The sequence below is a fragment of the Gadus morhua genome, chromosome 1 (genome assembly GCF_902167405.1).
Source record: "Gadus morhua chromosome 1, gadMor3.0, whole genome shotgun sequence".
Lineage (NCBI taxonomy): Eukaryota > Metazoa > Chordata > Actinopteri > Gadiformes > Gadidae > Gadus > Gadus morhua.
The window spans coordinates 25,968,158-25,988,741 of NC_044048.1; the positions used below are offsets into that span (position 1 = coordinate 25,968,158).

Genomic DNA, 20,584 nt, shown 5'->3' on the forward strand with positions numbered 1-20,584 from the left:
GAGAGAGCGAGAGCGAGAGCGAGAGCGAGAGAGAGAGAGAGGGACAGAGATTGTGAGGGACAGAAAGTGAGACACACTGAGAGAGACAGAGAGTGAGAGGCACAGAGAGAGAGGGACAGACAAAGAGAGGGAGAAACAGAGAAAGGCAGTTTGCGAGAGACAAAGCTTGAGAGAGACACAGAGAGACATAGAGAGAGGGACAGAGAGAGAGAGACAGAAAGACAGAGAGTGAGAATGACAGAGTGCGAGAGAGGAACAGATAGAGAGGGATAGAGAGAGAGACGGAGAGACAGAGACAGAGAGAGGGATGGGGAAAGCATGCTATTCATATTCATTTTGGTTGAAAATCCGAACTGGACGTTTAGGGCTGATTAAATGTTCTTGTTACTCGAGAGGATGTTGTTCAGCAGCGCTCGCCTAATGCTGACGAACCTAATGAGCTACTAACAGCTGATACTGAATACCTAATATCTACCTAATTTAATGCCTAATTTTTATACACGCTTTGATTACGGCGTTTGGACTTTAATGACCAGTCCGTCTCTGTAAGACCCAGCTTCTCAATGATTGCTGTCTTCAATGGTTCTCAACAGGACCTATTTCAGCTCCTTGGAACGAAACGTTTTTACGGTCGCCCTTTGACAAACTCATTCCTGTTGCATTATTATTGTATTTTTGTGTCCATTTTTATGTCATCCTTAAATCAAGTAACACGGCTGAAAATAGAGTTTATCACACGGTTAAATGTTATTTTAGAACGTCATAACGAGAAAACAGCGGAAAGGATAGGATTGATCCGTCATTCCGAAAAGCCAGAGCGAGTTCTGCTTGGAGGAACCGCTCGGTTGATGCACACAGAAGGGGGTTAAGGAGTACTGAGTGACGGAAACGACGAAAAGGTTAAAGGGTTAAAGGTCAAACATAATAATGTACGGCGAGCAGGTCATTATTGTGATACAAACCAGGACTTAAATCCAACTGAAGGGGTTTATTTCAACATAATGAGAGTCTCAATGTACATTGGTACGCATTTAACGTGGCTGCCTACTAAATAAAATCAATAATTTGACGCAAAATATTGCAAATTATTTTATCTTTGGGTTAAAAAAGGATTTCATTGCTTCTGTAAAAAAATAGTAATAGTTAAATACGATTGGAACTGCTGCCATGGCAACGGTCTGTTAAACATAGCAACGTCGTGTTAAACGTAGCAACGATCTGTTATACATAGCAAGAATCTGTTATATATAGCAAGAGTCTGTTATACATAGCAGTGGTCTGTTATACATAGCAACGGTCTGTTATACATAGCAACGGTCTGTTATACATAGCAACGGTCTGTTAAACATAGCAACGGCCTATTATACATAGCAAGAGTCTATTATACATAGAAGTGGTTTGTTATACATAGCAAGAGTCTGTTATACATAGAAGTGGTTTGTTATACATAGCAAGAGTCTGTTATACATAGCAACGATCGGTTAAACATAGCAGCGGTCTGCTGTACGAAAATAAAAGACCGTAAAATGCCATAATGGACCAATCAGAATAGGGTATTGGACAAAGCCGTGTAATAAGCATGGATACCACGGTCACAGACACACCCCGCAGCAGGCGGAGGGATGTGTGGGTGGAGGTTACTGGGGGACGAGACCGAATGGACAGATGTCGACGGGTTTCTCCGTGAACAATAGAACATCTTGTAAGTGATGGGTGTTTGGGGGGGGGGGGGGGGGGACTAGCAGAGGCAGAGGTGTAAGAAGCAGAGGGCTGCATCTGCCTTTAGGTTGGCAGGCAAATGTGTGTGAGTGAGTGAGTGAGTGAGTGAGTGAGTGAGTGAGTGAGTGAGTGAGTGAGTGAGTCAGTGAGTGAGTGAGTCAGTGAGTGAGTGAGTCAGTGAGTGAGTGAGTCAGTGAGTCAGTGTGCGAGTGTCTGTGTCGTCTAAACCTGCCTACAACCTTGGATGCAGATAGTTCTACATAAATATACATAACATATCTAAAAGCTTGATTGAGTCCTGTGCTGTAAGTCAGAGCTAGCACGGCCCGCTACAGTGAATCAATAGGTGCTCTCGGCGGGGGGGGGCACTGCTCGGTCTAGGAGCCATCTGTGGCGTGGGGCCTGGTTCTGGAGCGCGCAGCGCGTGGGAGGCCCAGCGAGACGAACCCCGCCGCTTTCTGGAAGCTTCTGCTGGCGTCACAGCAGACAAGATGGAGGACGGGAATAGCAACCTGACTACTTAATTGCTGAATCACTTTGTGGCAAGTGGCAAGGTTTCATAAACTTTTATCTTATTATGTAGCGAATTTTTTAAGACAGGAAAAACATAACCTGAAAATGTCCTCCTTGAAAATAGTCTTCGAAATACGCACGCATTATTGAGACAAGGTTAGTCTCATGTTTCCCGAAAATAGACACAGCACAGTTTAAAACGACAACACCCCACAAAGTGAAACTAAAAGTAAATGAAATACACGTCTTATAAACGAGATGGAGACGGTCTATCGATTCCGTGAGATGACGGACAGCCAGCCGGACCAAACAGACATATCGACAGACGGACGGAGAGAGAGACGGATGGATCTGCTTTCTGGAGGTGATTAAAAGCGGTTTAAATCTCTCGACGGTAGCGAGCTGCCAAACTCGCTGGTGCCAGGTGCTGGCAGAGGAGGTGGAAGGGGCTGTGTTACATTGTGGGGGGAGGAGGGGTAGAGAGCTCCAGTACGCAGTACAAGACATAGACCCGGCACCTCAGAGTGTCAGATAGCTTGCTCTGGTTCAACAATCAGTCCCCGTCAGCATCACTCAAACACCGCTGCTGACGGGCTGCTCCTAAGAAACCCCCACCTTCATCAACTCCTCTCTGGCGGCTGTTACCGAGGGCTGGTGTTGGCACAGGGAGGCTGGGCGGAGGGAAGGGGGGAATGGGGTGTGTGTGTGTGTGTGCGTGTGTATGCGTGTGTGTGTGCGTGTGTGTGTGTGTGTGTGTAAAACACACCCTTTGCGCATTTCACAGATAAAACATAAATGCAATGCATTCATTGATTCACCCCCCTATTTACGCATGTGTTTATTTCCCCGTGAAGGAGGCATAATCGGTAAATACATTTATTTTGACTCTCAGAAACATGCGCCGAATGATTTCTTATTGTTTGTCGCCCGCTTCTCCCCTCCCTCCCTCCCGCCGCCTCGGCCCCAGGGTGTGAATTGAGATGTCACCCAGGATGGAGGGGTGAGGAGGGGGAGGGTCCCATGGGGGAGCAGGTGGGGGCCCGGCCATGCCTGTACACGCAGCATCACACTCGCCACTTCCTGGAAAACACCAATGTGTTGTCACACACGGGATAATTACATTCACGTGTGTGTGTGTGTGTGTGTGTGTGTGTGTGTGTGTGTGTGTGAGTGTGTGTGTGTGTGTGTGTGTTTTGCGAACACACAAACACACACACACACACACACAAACACACACACACACGCAAACACACGCACGCACACGCATGCACATCTTCTCAAAGTTGTAGCTGATGTGGACGTTTAAAGCAATGTTCCATCCTAGGAACACTTGAATAGTATACCTGCTGTACTGTACTTATCATAGTATTAAGTACAGCGGGAAACTTACTTGAAATTATTTGCCAGAATTGTTTGACAGCTTGATAGCTCAACGCTAACGAATGCAAGGTCAAATAGCAAGAAGGTTTGTTTTAAATTAGTAATTTGGATGCTTGAGTAATATAAAATGATTTGGTTTTTGAGCATATGGCTTATGATATTATCTGGATGTGTGCTGCCTCCATAACTGTTGGTGCTTCACAAATCCATGCTTATCTGAGACTGCAGACCCAGAGCTGTCAATCAAGAGGGACGCCACACACAGTTCCCGCCCCCAGAAGAGCAAAACATGTTGAACTGATCAAGATCGAAAAAGTACTATTTCTCGGAAACCACGAACTAATAGTCTCTCTTAGACACATAATATTTCATAGGACGTTTTTAACTCAACAAAGTTATAATAACCATCAAAGACTATGTTTAATCATGTTCTATTACAGTTCCCCACACACACAGTCGAGGGAAATAAAGCCTATATTTGGGTGGTCGTTGGAGGATGATGGCAAAATAACGAGATCCTAAGGGGACTGAAGGAGCTGCTTTGATTAAACCGTGGCGCTCTCTCTCTCTCTCTCTCTCTCTCTCTCTCTCTCTCTCTCTCTCTCTCTCTCTCTCTCAAAATGTGTATGCGTGTGTCTGCGCTGCATGTGTGTACGTGAGTTATCTCCTTCCGCCCCTTTGTGCTCCTAATATTAATAATTCTCAGTACCGATAACGGACATGTTGGATCAAAAGGGTCCCGGTTCATTCATTACCAGGGCTCCTGAGGGGGGAGAGGGGGGGGGGGGGTTCCTCCCTGTGGCTCAGCGGGTGAGCGTTCCAAAATGGAGGATGTATTGTAGCAGCGAGTGGGAGGGGAGGTGAACATGGCGAGGGGCTTTAGGGGCTGTGGTGCTGGGAGATAAGATAAGAGGTGGTTTAATCCCGGGGTCTTTAAATGGCAAGGGAGGGAGAAGAGGTGGTGGAGCAGGGTTTAGTATAGAGCGGTTGGTTCACTTCATGATCTTCACGGGGACAAGCGGCCTTGCAGACTTTAAGCATTAAGTGTCTTCAACGGAGGCTCTACAGCGCATATTGCTCCTTGCCCGGTCTGATTTCATTCAATATCTTCCAAAAATTCCCCAAATCAAAGACATTTTGTTGTAACTGTCGTGCCGGTTTCTCCCTTTATGTGCCTAAAGGTTAGCCTGGCACCACCCACCTACCTACTTCCGCTCAATTTTCATTTCACTTCAGTACTTCTGTACTTCTGTACAAATGAAATGAAGTACGATGGTCTGGTAGGACCAGGCTACATAAAGGTGGCAGCATACTTCAAAATAAGTGGATTGTATTTTGGCTTTTGAGACCGAAGAAGTTTCTTGCATAGAAAGTTTTTTTTGACTTTTTACTACTTTAAATACAAATGCCGGCCAAGTCTTTCTGACTGTTAAGACACAATGCTTGCATTGCTATCATCTTTTGAGATTTGGGCAACTTCAAAATCTTTCAGTTTGGCAAGAAATACATTTTCCATCAGGTCATTGGGTTCTTACACCAGCTGGGTGGTGAGTCTGAATGCGCCTAGAACCAAGATGGCCGCTATGTGAACGAGACCCAGGCCTCCGCCCCCGCTTCTCCCTCCCCTCCCTCTACCTCCCTCTACCTCCCGATTCCTTTTAATCACAAACTGCATAATCAAACGGTTCAAACGGCCCCCATGATGAGCCGTAACCATGGCAATGGCTCCATAGTAAGTCGACACAAGGTTTCCGAACACCCCCTGCGGCCTTTTGGTTTGGTTTTGTTCATCGTGTTTTGTGTCTGCCGTTTATCCAGGTGTTAAGGTATTAGACAGACAGCGGGGGTCCCAAACAGTGGACCCCCGCTGCGGCGGAGGAAGGGGAATAGTTTAGAAAATGCTACAGTGCACTGTGACTGTCACACTATAGCTCTATCTGTATACTTACTAACAGGACAACAACCTCCTAACTCATAAGTACATTCACAGGGTTGAGTTAAGGAACAAAGATATAAGGCCCAGCTGGCATGGTTTTTTCTTTTCTTAAAAAGTTAACATTTTCTAACGATGAGGCAGAAAATCAATCAATGTGACCTGCGTCAAGACCCAGCATCTGTTCTAGAACAATATGACATGATGGAACCACACATTGACGCTCATCTCATTTATCTCTCACACACAGCCCTGCTTCTCATAGCATGTGACATATTTAAACTTCATAGATAGATAACTCTCTCACACACACACACACACACACACACACACACACACACACACACACACACACACACACACACACACACACACACACACACACACACACACACACACACACCTCAGATGGATCTTCTCCTACAGACGGACATCCGCCTCTTCCAGTCCCCTAAACATCCTGAATAAGTGATCTACTAAATACTCCCCTTTCCTCACCTAACTCCATTTTGACTACTCACTATTTACTGACGATAAACTATCCTTCAATATATCCCACTTGTATAATGTGTGTGTGTTCATTTACTTAAATACATTTTTGTATCCTCTTTAATCAAAAGCACCTTCCAGTGAATTCAGGTGCGTCATCATGAAGTACAAAAGCTAGGTTTGTACCAGCTTGCTTTCTGGCCTTGTCGGACCCCTTTGATCTCTGAGGTTACATCCTGTGGACCAATGTGAAAATGCTCCCCATCAGAACTCAGTCGAGGGAGAATCAGTTCAATGACGAATAAGGGTGGCTGTATTATAGTAACAATGGCAACGCCCCAGGGAAATTTTGCGATGTACAGAGCAACCAAAACGATTTTAGTAATAGACTGAATAATTTTCCACAATTCTTTTTCGAAACAGACTGAAAAATGTTGGTAAAAGAGAAAAGACAAAACATAAATCTCCACAGAAGGCATTCGTCAGGGGACAATATTCTTTACTTCAACCCGATTTGGCAAGATTGAGAAGAGAAGGAGACTCACTCTGATTGGCTAGAGACTTGTGACCAAGATCGGCAAAAATCTATGTGTTAATCTATTGCTGCCCAGGCAAAGCTCCCCCCCCCCCCCCCCAACACAAATGTATTAGTGATTACCCCCACCATCAGACTGTAGTGGTTTTGCTCGTGGCAATCAACCGCTGTTTCCATGGAAACCACCGGAATGCTTCCTTGGTTTTTGCAAGGGAGGGGGAAGAGAACAAGAGAGAGAGAAAGAGATAGAGATAGAGAGAGAGAGAGAGAGAGAGAGAGAGAGAGAGAGAGAGAGAGAGAGAGAGAGAGAGAGAGAGAGAGATGAGATAGAGATGAGAGAGAAAAAAAGAGACAGAAGAAGAGAAAGAGAGCAAAAGTGCAAACATGTGATAATGAGAGAAAGAATAAACCAGCCAAAGGAAAGACAGCGGAACAGAACACGAGAGAGGCTAAATAAAGCATCAAGCTGAGCTAATGGGGTTCTGACAGCCAGGACATGTTCTGCTCCTTTGATCTCCGCATGGATGGAGGCTTTCAACATACCTCGCTGCGACGCCGACGCAAAGGACTACTTTTACTGGCTGATTAATGAAAACATGGCATTATTCACTAACGCTATAGAGGATTTCCTTCCTTTCTTTATTTATTTGACAAAATACCTGACAAAATACCTGATACCTGAGATTTTGTCCTAAAATACACTTTGTATAAAGACTATTCAGAATGGGGTACATATTGCGCATAACCACTATGCAAGCCTGCCCTGTTCTGACAATTTTTCGACTGAATCATAGCGCAGCGTTCACGTGCGTTTACGTGAACATCTCTATTTTGCCGACATTCATCTGCTTATGGCGACCGCGGCCCTACCATCTCTGATGAGCAGTAGAGCGAGAGCTATGGCAACCCCAAGGCCCACCTACAACTATACTGCAGCTCTCATCTTGTCCTCCAACATAACAGGGTAGAGAGGAATGAGAAAGAACCGAGAGAGCCAAGAACGAGAAAGAAAGAATAGTCGTCAAAAAGTAGATTAAAAATGTGTCTGAAAACTCGAGTAGCCCTCAAGAAGAAAATATATTAAAGCCTGCCAGCAGATCTGGGAGCAATATTAATAATTTAGCTCTGTTTACTACACCATGTGATGTGCTTGTTCCACTCTGTCTTATCACTAACAGATCCTTGCAGTTAGGTACCGTACCTTTTTACCAGAAGATCAAAATTGATGCAGGACAATATGTATGAGATGAGCTGTATCCATTCGTCCCCTCACTGGCAGTTCAGGGGAAAATAAGATTATTTGACTTCAGGTCAAATGATCTTGACCGGGCATGCCGACAATTTAATTGAATTGAACTGAAAAGCGACATAACCCGGAGCATGTTATCACTATAGCATTGTTCCAGGTGTGTCATTGATAATTCAACATTTAGATTAGGAGCGACTTGGGATAAGAGAGGAACAAAAAACGAGAGAAGTGAACACAATTCTGCTTAAATATTCCTTACACAAGGAAAGAGAGGGAGGGAGGGAGGGCGAGGGAAAGAGAGAGAGGAAGAAAGGGAGAGAGAGAGAGAGAGAGAGAGAGAGAGAGAGAGAGGGAAAGGACAGAAAGTGAGGGGTTGTGGAGGTAAGGAGACGAGAGTGAGAGAGTGAGAGAGTGAGACAGAGAGAGAGAGAGAGAGAGAGAGAGAGAGAGAGAGAGAGAGAGAGAGAGAGAGAGAGAGAGAGAGAGAGAGAGAGAGAGAGAGAGAGAGAGAGGTAGAGAGAGAGGTAGAGAGAGAGAGAGAGAGAGAGAGAGAGAGAGAGAGAGAGAGAGAGAGAGAGAGAGAGAGAGAGAGAGAGAGAGAGAGAGAGAGAGAGAGAGAGAGAGAGAGAGACTGAAGGTGGAAAGGAGGACGAGATGGCTGAGGAACGAGGATGAGAGACAAAGAGGTGGAGGGCCGGATGATGAGGTCCGGGGACAAAATGCTATGAGGGGCCGTATGGGACATTATTCAGAATAAGCATGCACATACACATATGAAACCAAACTCATTCACATACTATACTGAAAAACTCGCACACATACAAGTGAAAAGCTTTTACATACACAACTGAAACACTCTCACGCAAACAACTGAAAAATGATACGCTCACATACACAACTGAAAAGCTTGCATACAACCTAGTGAAACCTTTTACATGGACTACTGAAATGCTTTCACACATACTGGTAAAATGTTCTCATAAACACAGCTGAAAAATGTTCTCTCACACACATATGAAACCATTCACATACTATACTGAAAACCTCACACATACACAAGTGAAAGCTTTTACATACACAACTGAAACACCTTCACTCAAACAACTGAAAAGCTCTCGTAACAACTAGTGAAACCTTTTACATTAACTACTAAAATGCTTTCACACATACTAGTAAAATGTGCTCATATACACAGCTACTGAAAACCTCGAGACATGTAACTCTAGATTCTGAGTATAGGCGCAGCCTTTTAAGTGTCGGCCCCATTGTCCTTTAAATATCTGAAGAAAAGCAGTTTATTGGGAGCAGTGGCGAACTTAGCCCTTTGGGGGCTCCAGGCGAACAGTCATTTGGGGGCCCCTGCATCTACCGGTCTCAGTACCTTATATCGCATAATGAGATACTCCATACAAGGGATGAACAAAAGTCACTATCCTTCTTTCATGCAAATGTTAATTATCTATTTACAAATTGAGAATAACATACAAAACAATAAGATTAGTTATGTTGACACATTACACTGACTGTTAACCATAAGTCCTCATTTACCTGAGGGTTTCCAGTAGCTCACAGCAGCTATCTGCTGTGAGCTACTGGAAACCACTACTGGAAACCCACTGATAGCTGCGTCCAGCTATCACTATATTTCCTGTGCTCTTCAGACCTTTCATGGTTGATTAGATGCATTGCAAGGTTATTCTAGTCTTTAAATCCTTCCTCACTCAGTTGTTTTTGTTTTCCAGAAAGGCAACAACAAAAGCAAAAAACACGGTCTGCACTTTCACTGTAGACTAACCAAGACCTGTTCACCCTCTCACCATTTTTCATTACTATGTAATAGTATGCTTTTGTGAATCTGCGGCCCTTGGGCCAGAGTGCTGGGTCATCCACAAGAATATGTGTGCACCTGCCCAAGACACAGCAGCTTGGGCCAGAGTGCTGGGTCATCCACAGGAATATGTGTCTCGCAGTCATTGTTATCGTTATTGTCATAAATTTCAATAACCAAAGTGGAAGAAGGAGAGTGAGAAATATTCACTACCAGTTGTGCATCATCTCCGTCAGTTTGTTGACACACGTCATTAGCATCGCTGCTGGCTGAGCCAGAGCCACTTGGAATGAAAGGAGCAGTAACGTGACAGCAAACGACGTTGACGGCTGCTCTTGATCCGCCGACGGTCCCGCTGCCACTGCGGTGGCTGTAAAACAGCTGGATAGCTTTGGCAGCTTTGAAAGAAAGTCCTGCCTTTGGTCTTTCTTTTTATGTGACCCGCTTTCGTACGATCGCTTCATGTTTCACTCGATTTATGTCTCACTCGATTTCTCTCTCTCTCTCTCTTACCGCTTACTGTTTTGAATTTGACATAATTTCCGCATACGCATGATGAGCGTGATGCGCGTAACATGGAATAGTCCATGTAGTGCAGACTGAAGGGGGGTGCACACGGAAAGATCGTCAAAACATGAGTAAGACATCCCAATGCTACTATTGTGAAGAAATTTTTTATAAAAATAATAGATCAATAGATCAATATTGTAAATAAGAAACTGTTCTTAATGTTTTATCGGGAAAAGTAAAGGTAAAAAAAAAATATATATATATATATATATTTGGGGGCCCCAAAAACTTTCTATGGGGCCCGGGGCTCCAGGCAAATGCCTGGTTTGCCTAATAGTACGGCCCGCCACTGATTGGGAGCAGAACGTCCGCCGTTGCCCGACTACGGTATATCTGCGAAATGCGGACGTCGTTGAGGCACGCCGCACGCGGACGTAATTGAGGCCCACGCTGTTGGGCGGGGATTACACATTTTTCAGTGCTACGGCGATTATTGTCGATTATTTTTCTGAATTGCGCGCTTTTTCTTTTCAACCATCTTCCGTTTCAACTGAAACGCCTTCCGTTTTCACTGAAATGCCTTCCGTTTTCACTGAAACGCCTTCCGTTTTCACTGAAACGCCTTCCGTTTACACTGAAACGCCTTCAGTTTACACTGAAATCCTCACACACGTACTAGTGAAAAGCATTGACATACACAACTGAAACACTCTCATACAAACAACTGAAAAATGATACGCTAACATACACAACTGAAAAGCTTGCATAAAAACTAGTGAAACCTTTTACATGGACTACTGAAATGCTTTAACAGATACTAGTAAAATATTCTTATACACACAGCTGAAAGATGTCCTCTCACATACACACATATGAAACCATTCAAATAGTATATAAGAGCTTTTCAGTTGATTGAGTGAAGGTGTATCAGTTGTGTATGTAAAAGCTTTTACTTGTGTATGTGTGAGGTTTACAGTATAGTATGTGAATGGTTTCATATGTGTGTGAGAGGACATTTTTCAGCTGTATATGAGAACATTTTACCAGTATGTGTGAAAGCATTTCAGTAGTCCATGTAAAAGGTTTCACTAGGTTTTATGCGAGCTTTTCAGTTGTGTATGTGAGCGTATCATTTTTCAGTTGTTTGTGTGAGAGTGTTTCAGTTGTGTATGTAAAAGCTTTTCACTTGTATGTGTGCGAGTTTTTCAGTATAGTATGTGAATGAGTTTGGTTTCATATGTGTATGTGCATGCTTATTCTGAATAATGTCCCATACGGCCCCTCATAAAATGCCCTCCGTATGGCACGCGTTCCCCCTCTGCTTCCCTAATTGGTTTTGATTTCTGTGTGCGTTTCTTTGAGTGTTTTTTCCAAATGAAAAAGTCAGCCATTAAACATCTGCTGCTGACGCGGCCGAGCCCTTGCTGCCTCCCTTCCAGCTGCATGCTTCTTTCTCTCCCACCTTCCTCCCCCTCTCACTCACTCTCGATGAAGAAGAGTTCCCCTTCAATCGATGGCGTCTGAAGTCCCTCTAAGCCTGGCAGAAGAACCAACTCGAGGGAGGAGAGGGTTTGGGATGGATCAAATGCACACACGCACACACCAAACTGCCATACACAGTGTGTTACCTTGACCTCCAGTAAACATGTGTCTTTTTGGGCTTATTGTATTTATATCCATCTCACGATTAGCGCATTTAAGTGGTTTTGGTTTGTCTGGGGGATTTTCCACAAGGGATACACAGCTGGCTCAATGACAGCTTGAAGAAATGAGAGAATCTGTTCATGGGGCCACGGTGTCCGGTGTTCTCAGCATGTCGTTGTGGATGACAGGTTGGGTTAAATTACTTCATGTCAATGTGTCAAAGCCTTACATCGATTGTCATATTGGTTCAGCAAGCAAGCAACCGCTTTCCCACCCAGACTGCTAATCTGGGCATTAGTCTATTCTCGCCGTTTCTCTTGAGCCTTGCAATCTGCTCCAACCTTCATCGCTCCCCGAGTCGTTCTCAAAGCTTGCCACTCGTCCGTGTATATATTCAAAGTTATTCTTAGCAAGTCTCTCTGGGATTCATTTGTGAAATAAAAAGGTATTATTAACATCACCGCCCGTTGCCGCTGATGTTATGTCAACCTACTCGTAGGCTAACAAACCCTTATAAATAAAACCTTTGCGAAACAAACATTCCCAAAACAAACATTCACACACCAAACCAAAAATGGGCTAGTGGCTAGTAGTGTGTCCCGTCTTCATTGCCTTCGTCATAACACTTCACAACAAACAGAGCCATAAAGGAACCGGAGCACTCTGTAACGAGCAGGCTGCGTCTCTCTTGGAGGAACACACACACACGCACACACAGACACACACACACACACACACACACACACACACACACACACACACACACACACACACACACACACACACACACACACACACTCACACAAAAGAACTGTCTCCGCCACGCAGAGCCTGTAAACAAACTGTAATTTTCCATTTTCAAGTTCGTTCCTTGCCTTCAAAAACCACTGAAAGCCCCTCAACCTTTTCCCCGCTGCCCCCCCCCCCCACACACACACACACACACACACAGAGCCCCTCGTTACATGCAGCAGGTTATTGCCTGTGGCCTGGCGCTGAACCTACCCGGAACACAGTGTTCTGGATAAACAGGCCGTCATGAAACAGTACTTCAGTACTCCGGCGCCGAGGCCAGGCCCGTAAAACCCGGAGCACAACATCCATCACTGAGAGGCAGAGGCCGCTAAATGACGGGAATCGGCTGCGCTAAAGCTTGATAAGGACATGGCTTTGTTTGTGCGTGTATGTGATTTAATCTGTGTGTGTGTGTGTGTGTGTGTGTGTGTGTGTGTGTGTGTGTGTGTGTGTGTGTGTGTGTGTGTGTGTGTGTGTGTGTGTGTGTGTGTGCGCGCGTGTGTGTGCGCGTGTGTGTGTGTGTGTGTGTGTGTGTGTGTGTGTGTGTGTATGTTATTATATGTGCGTGCATGTTTGTATCCATAGATGCGTGCATGTGAGTGTTATACTAACATGAGTCTTCAAGTCTTTATAAGAGTATTCAGGTCAAGGTACAGACTGAATTTGCATTTCCTTAGGCTAGTGTAGATGTAAGGGTGCTTGACCCTCGGTCGGAAGATCCTGGGTTTGATCCCCAACGTCCGCAGACTAACCTGTATGCATCCTGTGAATGCCCCTTAACTACCAGCTGAACCACAGCAATGGATCTGAATTCCCTTTAAGTTGCATTGGATAAAATGACTAAATTGTAAACCTCAGGGGGATTTGAATGTGTCTCTTAAGGATGCCTTCATGATAAATGTCCCTTCTGTAGTAAAGGGCTGTTCTCCCTCCCCTAGGGGGTAGGGATGGTTGGGCTCACCTCCGTGGACGAAGTCGTTCATCATGCAGTCGTTAGGTCCCACCAGATGGATCAGGCTGGATTGGCTGAATCCAACAGTGTGGATCTCTGCACACACACATACACAAACACTAAAGTTACAAATCAACCTTAACAAATATAAAAAGTGTGTGTGTGTTGGTGTGTGTACCCTTGTGCTTACAGTATGTGTGCGCACATTAGCGTGTGTGCGTGTGGATGTGCGCACGTTAGCGTGTATGCATGCGCGTGCATGTGTTCACATGTGTGCAAGAGAGACAGAGGGCGAGAGATGGAGAGCGAGAGAGCAAGACAACATTCACAATGCCGTCAAAGGATGGTAATGGTATTGTGAATGCTGTAATGAGGCGAACAGGGGCAGGACTGCACACTGACACATACTCACAGTGCCCAGGAAACTTACCCTTCATTGGTCTCTCTGACGCACGCGATGGGAAGGGTTAAGAATCAAACCACAGTAATCAGCACAAGAACAGTGTGAATCACACACACCTCAAATCAGATCAAACAACACTGAACTAGGGACTGATTACGTTAACATGGATTGCATTTTATGATTGAATTACATTCAAAAACATTAACTCCTAACGAATCGGGGATAAAATCTGTAAATAAATCAGAGACTCCTTGGTTTGTAGGTCCCAAGCTACATTCATCGTGACACTAGATGATGATTTCTGTGTGTTGATTGAAACCAGCTCTCAATTCAATTAATAGGCGAAACGATTGACAAGGATTTCATGCATGCGTGCGTGCGTGCGTGCGTGTGTGCGTGCGCAACTGCGCATGCATCTGGGTGCATGCGTGTGTGTGCATTGCAGTACCTGGCTTGGAGGCTGGCGGGGGGACCTCCTCGTTGCGCTCCGTGGTGTTCTGCCTGACCGTCCTCTGGACCTCATGTCTCTTCCTACCCGCCTCCTCCTGCTCCGGGCTGGTGTACTGGAGCCAAGGTACACTTCAGTTAGGCCTTTAGCTGTCGCTCAGCTTGCTTGGAGCTCAGGGTAAAATAAGCTGATTTGACTTCTTGTCAAAGGATCTTGACAGGGGCATGTCTACGTTTTCATTTAATTGAACTGAAAAGTGATGCAACGGGGGGGGGGGGGAGTTATAACTGTAGCATTTTTCCAGCTGTGTGGTTGATAATTCAGCATTGAGCCAGAGCTTGGGAGTTCTGGTACAGGGCATTAAGGAGCAGGTAGGAGTAAGACAGTACAGAGAAAGGGTCTTAAGGAGCAGGCAGGGGATAGACAATACAGAGAGAGAGAGAGAGCATTAAGGAGCAGGTAGGAGTAAGACAGTACAGAGAAAGGGTCTTAAGGAGCAGGCAGGGGATAGACAATACAGAGAGAGAGAGCATTAAGGAGCAGGTAGGAGTAAGACAGTACAGAGAAAGGGTCTTAAGGAGCAGGTAGGGGTTAGACAATACAGAGACAGGGTTTTAAGGAGCTAGTAGGGGTTAGACAGTACAGAGAGAGAGCATAAAGGAGCAGGTAGGGGTTAGACAGTACAGAGAAAGGGTCTTAAGGAGCAGGTAGGGGACTCCTAGTTTGAGAACCCCTGCAATAGACCATCCTGCCTCCTAAAAAGGATGCAACGCCAAGAACACACTTCTAAACCCCTAATCCTGCCCCCAAACAGGAAGTAGACGGATACCTTGATGGGCGGGACGTCCAGGATCTTATCCACGTTCTTCAGGGAGCAGGGAACGTACCACAGGGCCGCCTTGTTTGTCAGCTTCTTGGAACCTGCAGCCACAGGGAACACAAGGTCCTGGTTTATTTACAGCGAGGGCCAATAATCCCGTGGTGAGGGTGTTGCCACTCACCACTCACCAGCCAATCACCAACCCCCATCCCCCAATGACCGTCATGCAACAACAGACGAATATCAGAACGTATGAACGAAAGCACAATACAGGCCAGTTATGGAAATGTGGACGCATTACGAAACCAGTCAAGGGTACGACTGCACAATTCTGAAATGTTTCTAACCCAATTTAAAGATGAAATGAGGCTGAATTATGCTAAATTGTGATGGAGAAAATCACATCACGCAGCATCAAGAAGCACAAAACACAAGTTGTCAGATACAGCGAGAGGTAATAAAGTCCTGGTCGGATATATGAGGCAACTTTATTGACACAACACAGTTTACGGTACAAAAAATCTATATAAGAATACTACTGAGTACACAGTGTCTTAATTGATACTTTCTTCCTCAACATTTACTTACCCCTTTTTCAGTACCCACTGTGCTGTGCAGAAACAGTATGCTAAGGTATTAGCACACCACGCAGATAATAATAATAATTAGAGCTGTCAAGCGATTAAAATATTTAATCGTGATTAATCGCATTAATGTCATAGTTAACTCTAATTAATCGCGATTAATCGCAAATTCTTTTTCTATGCTAAATATCCCTTGATTTTTTTGTCCCATAATTCTTCTCATTTTAATTCTCTTATCAACATGGTGAAGTGCATCGGCTTGCCTTGTGCAAATGATTTTCTATTGATAACAACATTGGCATTACACTGATCAAAACAGGACGATACAAAAAAAGAGCCTATAGTGCAATTAAACGACTGCTTTGAACAAATGTCATTTGAACATAGCAGTCAGGCTACTGCTTCTTTGTTTTGAGCCAAAGAAAAAAAAAAAAAAAATTCTTTTTTTTTTTTTTTATAAAATATTTGCGTTAATCGCGCGATAAAAAATTTAACGCCGTTAAATTTGGTTTGCGTTAACGCCGTTAATAACGCGTTTAACTGACAGCTCTAATAATAATACATTTAATTTAGATAATGTGTGATTGAAATGAAGTACTCCACATCCACATCGATACACAGCCTCCCCTTCCACAGAAATGATAGTCCATCAAAGACATTATTTGGCTGTGGGAGCTGTTTTTGTGGCCGCATCTATCAAGATCACCGGTGCACTGATGTAATGGGATATTGTGAGCAATGGAGTCCTCGGCAGCGTTCTGACAGTAAACAGTGTCTACAGAGTGTGTTTTCTAAATCATAATGTCATGTATTTCACACTATTTATAACCCTTCAGACATTTTTGTGTCGGGCTCATATACTCAGCTGGGAGTGGTTTCGTGGAGTTCTAGAAAGTTCTCAGTTTTCTGTCGATCTGGAGACAGAAAATAACGAATTCCACATCTGAGGATCGAGGTGGAGGGGGTTGTCATAGCAATGTCTTCTCTCTTCTGCCTACACTTTCTTCCACTTCATTTGGTTATGACCGAGTCATAACCAGGAGAGAGAGAGACACCGAGTCAGAACCAGGAGAGAGAGACACCGAGTCATAACCAGGAGAGAGAGAGACACCGAGTCAGAACCAGGAGAGAGAGAGACACCGAGTCAGAACCAGGAGAGAGAGACACCGAGTCATAACCAGGAGAGAGAGAGACACCGAGTCAGAACCAGGAGAGAGAGACACCCAGCCAGAACCAGGAGAGAGAGAGACACCGAGTCAGAACCAGGAGAGAGAGACACAGAGTCAGAACCAGGAGAGAGAGAGACACCGAGTCAGAACCAGGAGAGAGAGACACAGAGTCAGAACCAGGAGAGAGAGACACAGAGTCAGAACCAGGAGAGAGAGAGAGACACAGAGCCAGAACCAGGAGAGAGAGAGACACCGAGTCAGAACCAGGAGAGAGAGACACAGAGTCAGAACCAGGAGAGAGAGAGACACAGAGTCAGAACCAGGAGAGAGAGAGAGACACCGAGTCAGAACCAGGAGAGAGAGACACAGAGTCAGAACCAGGAGAGAGAGAGACACCGAGTCAGAACCAGGAGAGAGAGACACCGAGTCAGAACCAGGAGAGAGAGACACAGAGTCAGAACCAGGAGAGAGAGAGACACCGAGTCAGAACCAGGAGAGAGAGACACAGAGTCAGAACCAGGAGAGAGAGACACAGTGTCAGAACCAGGAGAGAGAGAGAGACACAGAGCCAGAACCAGGAGAGAGAGAGACACCGAGTCAGAACCAGGAGAGAGAGACACAGAGTCAGAACCAGGAGAGAGAGAGACACAGAGTCAGAACTAGGAGAGAGAGAGAGACACCGAGTCAGAACCAGTAGAGAGAGACACAGAGTCAGAACCAGGAGAGAGAGAGACACAGAGTCAGAACCAGGAGAGAGAGACACAGAGTCAGAACCAGGAGAGAGAGAGACACCGAGTCAGAACCAGGAGAGAGAGACACCGAGTCATAACCAGGAGAGAGAGAGACACCGAGTCAGAACCAGGAGAGAGAGAGAGACAGAGTCAGAACCAGGAGAGAGAGACACCGAGTCAGAACCAGGAGAGAGAGAGAGACAGAGTCAGAACCAGGAGAGAGAGAGACAGAGTCAGAACCAGGAGAGAGAGAGACAGAGTCAGAACCAGGGACAGAGCGGCGGTGTCTTACGGGAGGGCGGCTTATGGGGAACGGCAGCATTAGCATTTTACGCCCGAGCGAGAGCGCCTGGCGGCGGTCAGGCAACGTTGCCATGCCGACCGCACTCTCTTTATAGCTCGCCGGCTCCCAAACGTATCGGCACGCAGGAAGTGGGGAACAGGGAGGCGTGTGGAGCCACTCGCTGTGTGGTTACCTACATCACCATACAGACGGAGGCATGTATGGTCGAGCGCGTGTGTGTGAGTGCGTGTCCGCATGTGTCCGTGTGTTTGTAAGTGTGTAAGCGTGCAAGTGCGTGCTGCACAACCATTTCATTGTTAAGCCCAGTTCAGACCAAAGATTCACCTTGCAACGGCTTGCAACTCGCAACTCCTTGCGACGAGACGGGCTGAGACGTTCTAAAACTGGGCCGTTCACACTGGCTGCAACGCGCTGCAACAGGCTGCGACGCTAGGTGGTTTCCCTAGCAACTGTGAACGCTCTGGCACAGCTGAGAGCCGCAACAGCATCATTTGCGTAGGTTAGGTTAGATTAGTTAGGTTTGCGATTAGTTAGGTTTGCAATTAGTTTTATTTTTATTTTGTTTTGAAGTAGGCTAGAGTTACTGTGTTTTGTCATTCTCCGGATATCGGATATTTCAATCTGACATTTTTAAGCTGGAGTGGAAAGTACGTTACCGGGACGGAGTAAGGCCGTGACGTACAAGTTGTTCTGTGCTGTGATTGGCTGGAGACAAATAGTTAAATCGCCACGTTCTAAAACAGGACCTTGCGATTTGACATGTTCAATCTCTGGCAACTCCTTGCGACTCCTTGCAACTCCTTGCAACGACCTGTTCACACCGCCCTTGCGACGTTCTAAAACTGTCTCGTTGCAAGCCTTTGCAAGGTGAATCTTTGGTCTGAACTGGGCTTTAGCCGCGACTTTCTCTCTCCAATCAGAGGAGCGAGGCACCTTTGGGGTTTGGATTTTCAAAATACCAGCGCATTAGTCAATAGAGCCAATTATAAAGCACCCTTATTGCATTGGCATTCATTGCACCGTAAATACAGGCGTAGCTTCCTGATGCTTTTACTCGCCTTCTAAAGAGAACAGGGAGAGTCATCCTGAGACTCCCTCGGTGTAATAAAACAGCATGGACATCAGCCTGCCAAGATGTCCACTAAACCTCTTGATGCGTGACTTTAATCTGCAATCTCAATATCTTGGCCAGCGTTGAGTGTGTTGGTGCCAGTGATCAGTGTTTAGGAGCCGTTTTTGTGGTCAGCAACTCCAGATGTTGGCCCAACTCCAGCGATTTGTGTCGGCACTACATTATAACATGACCCCCCCCACACACACACATACACACACACCTCTTTTTCACATCATGCCTGTTCTCCCGTCTCTATTATTCACCTCTCTTCATCGCTCTCTTCGTCTTCTGCTCATTTATATTATATATATTCTTCTTAGATAACATGGATTTGTATTGATCAAGGCAGAGTAATCTAGTTCATCATCTCTCTCTCTCTCTCTCACACACACAGAGACAGAGAAAAAAACGCAAATACAGACAGATAGAGACACACACAAACACACACACACACACACACACACACACACACACACACACACACACACACACACACACACACACACACACACACACACACACAGAGACAGAGACAGAGAAACACACTTACAGAGAGAGACAGAGACAGAGAGAGACACGTACAGAGAGAGACAGAGACAGAGAGAGACACATTTACAGAGAGAGACAGAGACAGAGAGAGACACGTACAGAGAGAAACAGAGACAGAGAGAGACACATTTACAGAGAGAGACAGAGACAGAGAGAGACACGTACAGAGAGAAACAGAGACAGGAGAGACACATTTACAGAGAGACAGCGCCAGAGAGAGACACAAACATACAGAGAGAGACAGAGCCAGAGAGAGACAGATGTAGAGAGGGATCTCTGTGCTCCATCTCCCACCCACCCTTCCCGCCCCCCATGAGAGATTTTCCATCGTTGCGCGCCAGCAGCAGCCGATTGCGCAGAGCGAGAGGTTAGAGACAGGCGACGAGTAAGTGGAGTTCATAGGAACTTGAGGTAAACACAGATCTCTCTTTACATGCGGAGGACATGGAACGTCGAGTGTAGCTTTCTAAACAGAAATCTCCATCCAAACATCATCATCATAAACTAATAGGGGCCCTCGAACGTCTGACGTCCATGTGTGTGTGTGTGTGTGTGTGTGTGTGTGTGTGTGTGTGTGTGTGTGTGTGTGTGTGTGTGTGTGTGTGTGTGTGTGTGTGTGTGTGTGTGTGCTTCTCATGGCCCTTCATTATGTATTTCAGGGACAGGGCCTATGTCTGTGTGTATGCTCTGGCAGCATGTGTGTATCTATGCATTAGTCGCATCAACCATAACGAGCACGCATTAGACTGCATGAGTAAGAAAGAACGTGTGCCTCCATGTATCCCAACTCTGTGTGTGTGTGTGTGTGTGTGTGTGTGTGTGTGTGTGTGTGTGTGTGTGTGTGTGTGTGTGTGTGTGTGTGTGTGTGTGTGTGTGTGTGTGTGTGTGTGTGTGAGTGGTTGTGTGTGTATGTTC

At 45.6% G+C, this 20,584-nt stretch overlaps 1 protein-coding gene across 4 annotated transcripts in view; it reads right to left on the reverse strand.

Annotated features, from left to right (window-relative positions):
• Positions 1-20,584, reverse strand: part of acot7 (acyl-CoA thioesterase 7) — a 46,188-nt gene that overhangs the window by 14,270 nt on the left and 11,334 nt on the right. For 2 of the 4 annotated variants that reach the window (XM_030360152.1, XM_030360138.1), the window contains exons 4-7: positions 15,228-15,319; positions 14,399-14,513; positions 13,978-13,992; positions 13,557-13,643 (exon numbers count right to left, since the gene is read on the reverse strand). In XM_030360152.1, coding sequence (XP_030216012.1) covers positions 13,557-13,643; positions 13,978-13,992; positions 14,399-14,513; positions 15,228-15,319 — 309 coding nt within the window. The remainder of the gene's footprint in view (positions 1-13,556; positions 13,644-13,977; positions 13,993-14,398; positions 14,514-15,227; positions 15,320-20,584) is intronic. The other 2 variants (XM_030360159.1, XM_030360146.1) reach the window with 1 other exon arrangement.